The sequence below is a fragment of the Protopterus annectens genome, chromosome 10.part0 (genome assembly GCF_019279795.1).
Source record: "Protopterus annectens isolate FY-2018-M chromosome 10.part0, PAN1.0, whole genome shotgun sequence".
Taxonomy (NCBI): Eukaryota; Metazoa; Chordata; order Ceratodontiformes; family Protopteridae; genus Protopterus; species Protopterus annectens.
The window spans coordinates 1,827,655,215-1,827,667,296 of NC_056744.1; the positions used below are offsets into that span (position 1 = coordinate 1,827,655,215).

Consider the following 12,082-nt stretch of genomic DNA (forward strand, 5'->3'; position numbering starts at 1 on the left):
AAATAACACAGAAAATAATGGCAGAATGTGAACAGCACCAAGTTCATAACCCACATCTATATTTTGCATACACTTTTGCATTAAAATCATTTACTCAAACTCAGCTTTATTTTTTTGTGTAATACCCAGTATGATAACTAATACAATATGATTATAACGTGTTATAACGAATTGAGAATAAAGTCACAAAGATAATGTTTGTTCATTTTACAACTGCAGTGCCATTTGCCAACTAAGACTGAAAAACAGTTATTTTATTTTGGCAATATTTGTCATTAACTGGGTAGTTATCCCTCTCATTAATCAATAGCCCTGAGTTAAAGATAAATTAAAAAAAAAGATTCTCAAATAAATTTCATTAGAGACCCAAAAACCAGGACACTAAGCTTCACTATACAGGTGATCCCTACCTTATATGACACTTTGGTGTACTGTAATTAGGTCCCCAAGTGATAGTTTTGAATTAAGCAGTCTCTTTTTGTGTTCTTATGACAGATAATCCTGCATCTCCGATCATTTTCTATAAACTATTACACGGCTCAGGAGAATGGTTTGACTGCTTGAGTTTTTCAAACAAGCCAGCATAAGTGAATGATCAGGGCATGTTTCTCATACTGAAACAGATGCGTTAGAAATTTGACATTAACTTCACCACTGAAGGTAGCTTATGAATTTCTAGTTGACAGAAGTCAAACTATCTTCAGTGCAGGACTTCTAATGTCTCTTAGATGGGAATTTCTGAGGCAGAGCTGCAATCCAGTGGGAGGCTATTTGCCAAACAAATTAAAATTGTTGAAGACAAGGATGATGACATAATATCTATAAACATAGGACCACCATAATTTACAGTAAAGTGTGTGGGGAGTTATGACTTAATAATACATTCATCAGAATTAAAGTCAAATGTGCCTTTTAATAAGGGTAATTGAAAGGGGAGTATTTAGGCCTGTAATTCAGAAAAGCTATAAACATCACATAGTAAAGGAAGCATGGTGCTGTTGCTTCATAACCAACCCTATAATCTAAACTCTGACAAGGAAAGTTACTTCTGCATTCCAATCTGTGCACGATTCTCTGTGAATTATGTCTACTTAGCCTCCTCTCAGTCCTCCCCTCTTCAAACCTGTCAATCCACGTCCCCATTTTTCTCTCCAGCATTCTCCACCAGTAGTCTCTTACTCTTCCCTGATATATCATCAGTTATATTAACTGAGCTTCTTTAATAGCATGCTCACTGTCACTCCACGTCCCCATTTTTCTCTCCAGCATTCTCCACCAGTAGTCTCTTACTCTTCCCTGATATATCCTCAGTTATATTAACTGAGCTTCTTTAATAGCATGCTCACTGTCACATTCTGGTACTGTATACCTGCCTTACTGGTACAATTAACAACTAAACATTTATATTATTACCCTTCCTGTTATTTGCTTTCACTATTTCAGATGATACTTGATATTACTTGTATATTTGATCTGTACCTTCAACAAACCATAAAGAAGACACACCAAAAGCTAGGCTGCCCCTGTGAAGTAAAAGCGCACCTTACTGACTTTTCTAGACAAAACATAGCTACTTCTTTTCTACCCCCTCCTATTATATGCCTGTTCTATCCTAACCAATCTCAACTCCTCTCTATCAGCCAAACTAGAACAATGTACAAGAAAGCAGCCAACTTCACAACCAACCAACAGTATAGATGATATGGGTCTCTCTCTCTCTCTCTCAAAAACAACTAAACTAGCTTGAACTACAAAATTCTCTCTTGTACTCACAATTAATTACAAACTTCGAACTACTGCACAACCCTGAAAAATTCCCATCAATTCACTCCATCATTCAACCTTACACTTTTAAGAGACCTCAGCGTTCCACTGGCAAATCGTTAGTCTCCATAACTAAACCTAACAACAATGCAGGATACCCCCTGTAGTCATACAACATTGCTAATAGCTGCAATACCATCCCACTCCAGTTAAGGACCGTCTGAACCTGAAAGGCTTTAAATGTCAACTGAAGCAACATCTGATATGTAAATAGCTCTTCACCTGCACCACACTGGTTAAACTGGTACTAGTATAGCTTTATGAATAGCTCTTCACCTGCACCACACTGGTTAAACTGGTACTAGTATAGCTTTATGAATAGCTCTTCACCTGCACCGCACTGGTTAAACTGGTACTAGTATAGCTTTATGAATAGCTCTTCACCTGCACCGCACTGGTTAAACTGGTACTAGTATAGCTTTATGAATAGCTCTTCACCTGCACCACACTGGTTAAACTGGTACTAGTATAGCTTTATGAATAGCTCTTCACCTGCACCACACTGGTTAAACTGGTACTAGTATAGCTTTATGAATAGCTCTTCACCTGCACCACACTGGTTAAACTGGTACTAGTATAGCTTTATGAATTTGTGCCATAACTGCCCCAGAAAGCTTGCTGTACTATTATCCCAACTATCCCCTCCTCTATCATGTAATCTCCCTTACCTTTCTTGTGCCACCTACCATCCTTCCTTTTCTGTGCTGCTCTCTTTATCGTAACATTTGTATTCATATATAACCCATGCAACTGTTATTTGTAATTGAAACTGTAAATGTTGTAACTGATATCAAGGATGTCTGAATGGAACTGTTGCTCATAAATGAAACTCACTGTAAATGATGAAACAATGCAAATGACGTCCATGATTTCTGTATAATGGAGCCTTTCTCCCCGAGCTGCAGCTCAAAATGGGCACTGCTCTTTTGGATTACCCTGATAAAGAAATGCCAATAAATAAGCTATCTAATGTTCAGCGCTTAAAGCTTTGCAGTAATGTTTTTCATCTCTGTACATTTGCACATTTTCTTGTATATCAGGGCTGGGCCTGACATTCGTACTCAGGCATTCAGTGCTATACCTCTGTTAATGCATTTAAATAAAATAAAATGAAATAAACTACTGAGATACCAAATCAGCAATTAGCTAGCATATTTAAAATGAAACAAACTCAGCAATGAATAGGGGTTTGCACTGTGACCTTTGTGAGTTTACAACTTCTTTGAGGGGTAGTAGATCAAGGGTTAGAAATGACACTACAGCCAGGGCTACTGTGCTGTGACCTCAAGAACCATAATCAGTCCTGCAGACAGTATCAGTGGGCAAAAAGTGAACAACTATGAAAATGAGAGGAACTTATCTTAGTTTAATGGCCTTTAGTAAGACTCATGTAGCTGTTACACTGGCACAGAGGTAAGGTATCCACCTGTGATGTAAGAGAATTAGGTTTGGTAAGACTTGGGTCATGGGATTGGTAGGTTAACAAACAGTGGTTAAGGTGGTCTGTCCTTCTTGGGGTGGACAGGGCTGTAGACCAGTTCAATAAACAGTTGGGGATAGAGTCCTGGGAATGAGGTTGTATACTGAACACCCTCCATCAGCATGCAAGCATGCTTGTGCACATATCACTGGATCCTGACAGTGTAGGTGCAGTAAACATACATGTGACAAAAACGGTGGGGATTAAGGTATATCTGCAGTGCTTTATTCAAGGTCGAGATTGACTAAACTGAGTGACCTGGCAGCAGAGGGAAAGAGTAACAGAAATGCTGATGGTCATGAAAGACGGTACTCTACAACATTAATAAAAAACAAAATGTAATAAAACTAAATACACATTTATATGAAAGGCATGTTAATTTGCTTCAGGGTTTCTTAAACTGTCTAAGCTAGCAGTATTTTTTTTTCTTAACTCGGATATTCAGGCACCAAGTTTTTCACTGCCTACATATCCTTTATCCTATATGATGTCTGTAAAATAAATAAGTGAAAAAATACGAAAATCACATATTTCAGACTGGTTCTCATATTTTGTACCCTGCCTAATCTGCCATTCATTGATTCTGTCAGAATGCATCTGTTATCTGATTTTGTTTGTTGTTTATAGTCTTCTTTTATTTTGGTATAGATTTGTCACTGTAGACCATGGCAGCCATCGAGAAAAGACGGAGGAAGCAGTTAATTCTCTGACTGACCCCCCTACTGTAAATGGTATCACTCGACTCAGGAAGGGTCTGCCTGCAGGATCCATGAATTCTTCTACTCAGCTGAACCAGGTAACCTTCTGACTAGGTTACAGTACTTCTGATCAGGTTCCTTCAGTTAGTAAGGGCTTTCTGAAGTCCTGCATTAAGAATGTGGAGCAGAGTCATTCTGTAACACTAGTAAGTCAGCAGGATGCCAGAGGCAGTCACTCGGGAGAATTACAGGTAGAGGGAGGTGGGATCACTGTGAGGAGAAGAAGCAACAATCATTTCATTAAATTGAATCTTGAATGAAAAAAAAACAGAAATAAAAAGATTGACTGAGCTCACCTCCAAAGGCAGTACACGCGGAAACCAAGTAAATGTAGAGCGCAAACCACCAAAGGCAGTGCACACGGAAACCAAGTAAATGTAGAGCGCAAACCACCAAAGGCAGTGCACGTGGAAACCAAGTAAATGTAGAGAGCAAACCACCAAAGGCAGTGCACATGGAAACCAAGTAAATGTAGAGAGCAAACCACCAAAGGCAGTACACATGGAAACCAAGTAAATGTAGAGAGCAAACCACCAAAGGCAGTACACGTGGAAACCAAGTAAATGTAGAGAGCAAACCACCAAAGGCAGTACACGTGGAAACCAAGTAAATGTAGAGAGAAAACCACCAAAGGCAGTACACGTGGAAACCAAGTAAATGTAGAGAGCAAACCTGCTGCTGCCACCCACGCTGAAGGAAAATGGCTGAAATTGTTAAAATCAGTTCCTTTATTAACAAAGTAAAACATAATCCTGCTGTTGCTGTCTGGATAAGTGCTTTCGGTTGTTGAACCTTTTATCAAATCCTAAAGAAAAAAGCAGCTTCCTTTCATTTAAAAAGAGCTTCCTGCAGCTCATTCATTCAATCAACCAATTAAGTTTTGGTGTATGGACACACCTCTCATTCAGAGTGCATGTTCTATTTACTTAGTGTTAGCTAAAAGCTTGGAGTTTTTAAAGTGAAATAACACAGGATTAATGCATGTGCATTATTTCTTTAGAGCCCTTCCTTTCAAGATGGGTTTGAGCGGTACAATTTCATCCAGTCCAGGTTTCTGGTCCGGTCTAAGGTTCATAATCTATTTTTTTTTCTCAGTTTCAGTATAGTTGGCCAGATCCCCTCCTTGTATTGTTTCGACTAGCCTGCTTACGACCATAAATTTAAAAGTGTGGTCTCCATTAACTTTAATATGACCATATAGAGCATTCGTATTTACTTAATTTCTAATGTCCTGACAGTGTCTCAGGATACACTCCTTGAACATTTTATTTGTTTTCCCCCCATAGAAGGCTGGGCAGCGTTGGCACTGAGCAATATAAATCACATTTTTGATCCTGCAGTTCGCAAACCCTTTGAACCTGCATTCCTTCTTAGATGTTGGATGTATAAATAAATTATCCGTTTTAATATGTTGACATGCTTTACAAAATACACATTTATAGGTGCCTACTTTATTCATGGGTGAATGTTCTGTGTCCAAGTTTCGACGATTCCCATGGTATAAGAACCTTTTCAGATTTTTCCTATTCTTAAAGGAAAAACTGGGTGTCTCCCCTACAATGCTCCTGAGGTTCTCATCTGAAGTCAGAACAGAGCAGTTCTTTTTTCTGGTCTCTCGTATGAACGCATTGTAAGACAAACTCTCGTCTTGTTTCCTTCTTATTCTTCTCATCTTCTTTCTCACTCAACCAGCGGGAAAATACGGTCTTCCTTTGCCAGTTCCTAAGTCTGATGTTCTATTCATGATTTTTATGACTTCATCCTTATTATATCCTCTTTCCATAAAGTTATCAATATGCCTTTCCTTTTCTTTTTCAAAAGCTTCATCTTTAGTGCAGAGTTTTGATATACATTTCACTTAATTCTCCGCTTTATTTTTAAAAATATGCTTTGGGTGCATACTGGTCCTATGGAGCATGTGATTGCAACATGTTGTCTTCCTGTGCATAGATGTATCTATCCCATATACATGATTCAATGTCAGTTGGATATCAAGGAAATTGATGGTAGTATCAGAAAAAATAAAGTCAAATCTTAAAAAAAGATGTGGTGTTATCCAAGAAAGACTCAAAACTTCTGAGAGAGTGTTCATCACCTTTCCATAAAATAAAGATGTCATCAACAAAACATTTATATACAACTATGTTGTTATTCCAGCTATTGAGGCTATCCAAGCACAATTCTTCCTCCCATTTTGCCAACACTATGTTGGCATAACTGTTGGCACATGGGGTTCCCATGGCCAATCCAGATTTCTGCCAATAATATTCATTTATTCCCTTATTTATGGATTTGATCATATTTTTGAGCTAAGAGGTTGAGTGGTATGTATGGAGGGCAGAGCAAATACAAGGAAAATAATGTATGTTCTGCAAAATTAAAGAAACATACCTGATTTATCTTGTACTTCTGCCCTGTCTCTCATACCTCTAAACTGTCCAGATTTTATAATTAAAAAAAAAAGCAATGGAGATCTTCCTTTCTCCATGGCTTGCTGTCCACATCACTGATGTACTGTGCAAGGGTGGGAATGTAAGCCCCATGCACATGCGCAGTACATCAACAAACATGGAAACATGCAGAAACAACACAGAGGAAAAACACAGCACTGTTATACAAAGACATTATTTAAGAAAAGTAAGAAATTTCTTTCTTAAAAAATGTACAACAGCATTAATTGACTTGTGGGTCTGTGTGGGTATATTGAAGATTACTGTTGTACTAAGGCTTACTTATTGTAATACCTACTCAAAGATGGACAGATTACTGTTGTACTAAGGCTTACTTATTATAATGTCTAGTTAAAGGCTGACAGATTACTGGTGTACTAAGGCTTACTTATTATAATACCTACTCAAATAAGGGCAGATTATTGTTGTTCTAAGGCTTACTTATTATAATGTCTACTCAAATAAGGGCAGATTATTGTTGTCCTAAGGCATACTTATTATTGTATTAAGGCTTAATTATTATAATACCTACCCAAAGATGGCCAGATTACTGTACTACTAGGCTTACTTATTATAATATCTACTCAAAGAAGGCAAGATTATTGTTGTATTAAGGCTTACTTATTATAATGCCTACTCAAAATGGCCAGATTGCTGTTGTACTAAGGCTTACTTTTTATAATACCTACTCAAAGAAGACCGATTACTGTTGTACTAAGGCTTACTTATTATAATACCTACTCAAAGTAGGACATATTACTTTGTACTAAGGCTTACTTATTATAATACCTACTCAAAGATGGACATATTACTGTTGTACTAAGGCTTACTTATTATAATACCTACTCAAAGAAGGAAAGATTCCTGGTGTGCAAAGCTTACTTATTATAATACCTTCTCAAATATGGACAGATTACTATTGTACTAAGGCTTACTTATTATAATGCCTACTCAGAGGAGGACATATTACTTTTGTACTAAGGCTTACTCATTATAATACATACTCAAGGATGGCCAGATTACTGTTGTACTAAGGTTTACTTATAATATGTACTCAAAGATGGAGAGATTACTGTTGTATTAAGGCTTACGTATTATAATGTCTAGTTAAAGTCTGACAGAATACTGGTGTACTAAGGCTTACTTACTATAATACCTACTCAAGGTTGGGCAGAATACTGTTGCATTAAGGCTTATTATTGTAATACCTACTCAAAGAAGGACAGATTACTGGTATACTAAGGTGTACTTATTATAATACCTATTCAAAGAAGGACAGATTACTATCGTACTAAGGCTTACTTATTATAATGTCTAGTTAAAGGCTGACAGATTACTGGTGTATTAAGGCTTACTTATTATAATGTCTAGTTTAAGACTCACTGATTACTGGTGTACTAAAGCTTACTTATAATAATACAGACTCAAAGAAGGACAGATTACTGGTGTACTAAGGCATACTTATTCTAATACCTACTCAAAGCCAGACATATTACTGTTGTACTAAGGCTTACTTTTTATGGTACCTACTCAAAGATGGACTGATTACTGTTGTACTAAAGCTTACTTATTATAATACCTACTCAAAGAAGGATGGATTACCCATGTACAAAGCCTACTTATTATAATACCTACTCAAAGATGGACAGATTGCTGGTGTACCAAAGCTTACTTACTTTAATCTTTATTCAAAGATGGAAGGATTACTGGTGTACTAAGGCTTACTTATTATGGTACCTACACAAAGACAAACATATTACTGTTGTATTGAGGCTTACTGATTATAATACCTACTCAAAGATGGAAAGATTACTGTTGTACTAAGGCTTACTTATTATAATACCTACTCAAAGATGGACAGATTACTGTTGTACTAAGGTTTACTTGTTATAATACCCACTAAAAAATGCACAGATTACTGTTGTAGTAAGGCTTTCTTATTATAATACCTACTCAAAGAAGGACAGATTACTGCTGTACTAAGGCTTACTTATTATAATGTCTAGTTAAAGACTGACAGATTACTGTTGTATTAAGGCTTACTTATTAGAATACCTACTCAAAGGTGGCCAGATTACTGTAGTACTAGGCTTACATATTATAATATCTACTCAAAAAAAGACAGATTACTGTTGTACTAAGGACTATTTATTATAATACCTACTCAAAGTAAGACATATTACTTTGTACTAAGGCTTAGTTATTATAATACCTACTCAAAGATGGACAGAATACTGTTGTAGTAAGGCTTACTTATTATAATACCTACTCAAAGATGGACAGATTACTGTTGTACTTCGGATTACTTTTTATAATATCTACTCAAAGAGGGACAGATTTCTGTTGTAGTAAGGCTTACTTATTATAATACCTACTCAAATAATGGACAGATTACTGTTGTACTATGGCTTAATTTTTATAATACCTACTCAAAGAGGGAAAGATAACTGTTGTAGTAAGGCTTACTTATTATAATTCCTACTCAAAAATGGACATATTACTTTGTACAAAGGCTTACTTATTCTAATGCATACTCAAAGAAAGACAGATTACTGTTGTACTTAGGCTTACTTATTATAACGTCTAGTTAAAGACTAACAGATTACTGGTGTACTAAGGCTTACTTACTACAATGTCTAGTTAAAGACTCACTAATTACTGGTACACTAAGGTTACTTATAATAATACTTACTCAAAGATGGACAGATGACTGTAGTACTAAGGCTTACTTATTGTAATACCTACTAAATGAGGGACAGAGTACTGTTGTACTAAGGCTTACTTATTATAATACCTACTCAAAGAATGAAAGATTACTGGTGTGCAAAGCTTACTTATTATAATACCTACTGAAAGAGGGACAGATTACTGTTGTACTACGGCTTAATTTTTATAATACCTCCACAAAGAGGGACAGATTACTGTTGTAGTAAGGCTTACTTATTATAATACCTACTCAAATATGGACAGATTACTGTTGTACAAAGGCTTACTTATTATAATGCCTACACAAAGTAGGGCATGTTACTGTTATAATAAGGCTTACGTATTATAATACCTGCTCAAATATGGACAGTTTACTGTTGTACTAAGGCTTATTTATTATAATGCCTACACAAAGTAGGACATATTATTGTTACACTAAAACTTACTTATTATAATACCTGCTCAAAAATGGACAGATTACTGTTGTACTAAGGCTTACTTATTATAATACCTACTGAAAGAAGGACAGATTACTGTTGTACTAAGGCTTGCTTATTATAATGTGTAGTTAAAGACTGACAGATTACTGGTGTACTAAGGCTTATTTATTACAATGTCTAGTTAAAGACTCACTAATTAGTGGTATACTAAGGATTACTTATAATAATACTTACTCAAAGATGGACAGATTACTGTAGTACTGCTTATTATAATACCTACTAAAAGAGGGACAGAGTACTGTTGTACTAAGCTTACTTATTATAATACCTGCACAAAGAGGGACAGATTACTGGTGTGCAAAGCGTACTTATTATAATACATACTAAAAGAGGGGCAGATTAATGTTGTACTAAGGCTTACTTATTATAATACATACTCAAAGAGGGACAGAGTACTGTTGTAATAATGCTTACTTATTATACTACCTCCTCAAAGAAGGAAAGATTACTGGTGTGCAAAGCTTACTTATTATAATACCCACTCAAAGAGGGACAGATTACTGTTGTACTAAGGCTTACTTATTATAATACCTACTCAAAGAGGGACAGCTTACTGTTGTACTAAGGTTTACTTATTAAGATACCTACTCAAATATGGACAGAATACTATTGTACTAAGGCTTACTTATTATAATACCTACTCATATATGGAAAGAAAACTATTGTACTAAGGCTTACTTATTATAATACATACTCAAAGAGGGACAAAGTACTGTTCTAATAAGGCTTACTTATTATACTACCTCCTCAAAGAAGGAAAGATTACTGGTGTGCAAAGCTTTCTTATTATAATACCCACTCAAAGAGGGACAGATTACTGTTGTACTAAGGCTTACTTAATACCTACTCAAAGATGGCCAGATTACTGTTGTACTAAGGTTTACTTATTGTAATATGTACTCATAGATGGAGAGATCACTGTTGTACTAAGGCTTACTTATTATAATACATACTCAAAGAAGGACAGATTACTGTTGTACTAAGGCTTACTTATTTTAATGTCTAGTTTAGGACTCACTGATTACTGGTGTACTAAGGCTTACCTATAATAACACCTACTCAAAGATGGTCAGATTACTGTTGTACTAAGGCTTACTTATTATAATACCTACTCAAAGAAGGACAGATTACTGGTGTACTAAGGCTTACTTGATATAATCTTTACTCAATGATGAACAGATTACTGGTGTACTACGGCTTACTTTTTATGGTACCTACTCAAAGACAGACATATTACTGTTGTACTAAGGCTTACTTATTATAATACCTACTCAATGATGGACAGAGTACTGTTGTACTAAGGCTTACTTATTATAATATCTCCTCAAAGAAGGACAGATTACTATGGTATTAAGGCTTACTTATTATAATACCCACTAAAAGATGGCCAGATTACTGTTGTACTAAGGCTTACTTATTATAATACCTACTCAAAGAAGGACAGATTACTGTTGTACTAAGGCTTACTTATTATAATATCAACACAAAGAGGGACAGATTACTGTTGTACTACGGTTTACTTTTTATAATACCTACTCAAAGGAGGACAGATTACTGTTGTAGTAAGGCTTACTTTTTATAATACCTACTGAAATATGGAGAGATTACTGTTGTACTAAGGCTTACTTATTATAATACCTACTAAAAGAGAGACAGATTACTGTTGGACTACGTCTTACTTTTTATAATACCTACTCAAAGAAAGACAGATTACTGTTGTAGTAAGGCTTACTTATTATAATACCTACTCAAAGTTGGCCAGATTACTGTAGTAATAGGCTTACTTATTATAATATCTCCTCAAAGAAGGACAGATTACTATGGTATTAAGACTTACTTATTATACTATCTATACAAAGAAGGACAGATTACTGTTGTACTAAGGCTTACATATTATATTGTCTAGTTAAAGACTGACAGATAACTGTTGTATTAAGGCTTACTTATTAGAACACCTACTCAAAGTTGGCCATATTACTGTAGTATTAGGTTTACTTATTATAATATCTCCTCAAAGAAGGACATATTACTGTTGTACTAAGGCCTATTTATTATAATACCTACTCAAAGAGGGACAGATTACTGTTGTACTGAGGCTTACTTATTATAATACCTACTCAAAGAGGGAAAGATTACTGTTGTACTACGGTTTACTTTTTATAATACCTACTCAAAGGGGGACAGATTACTGTTGCAGTAAGGCTTACTTTTTATAATATGTGAAATGCAGGCGTGGTGGCACAGTATGCGTAGAGCGTATCAATCAACAGCAGTCTGTATAACACACAAATACACTAATACGCTAGCTGCGTACAGATAGAGTTACCAGTTAGTCAGTATCACAGTAAAAATCAAAAGTATACC

The 12,082-nt window shown here is 35.7% G+C and overlaps 1 protein-coding gene across 1 annotated transcript in view; it reads left to right on the top strand.

Moving 5' to 3' along the window:
• LOC122814071 (cytospin-B-like) overlaps window positions 1-12,082 on the top strand; it is an 804,690-nt gene that overhangs the window by 407,835 nt on the left and 384,773 nt on the right. The window contains exon 8 of the mRNA XM_044086684.1: window positions 3,953-4,100. Coding sequence (XP_043942619.1) covers window positions 3,953-4,100 — 148 coding nt within the window. The remainder of the gene's footprint in view (window positions 1-3,952; window positions 4,101-12,082) is intronic.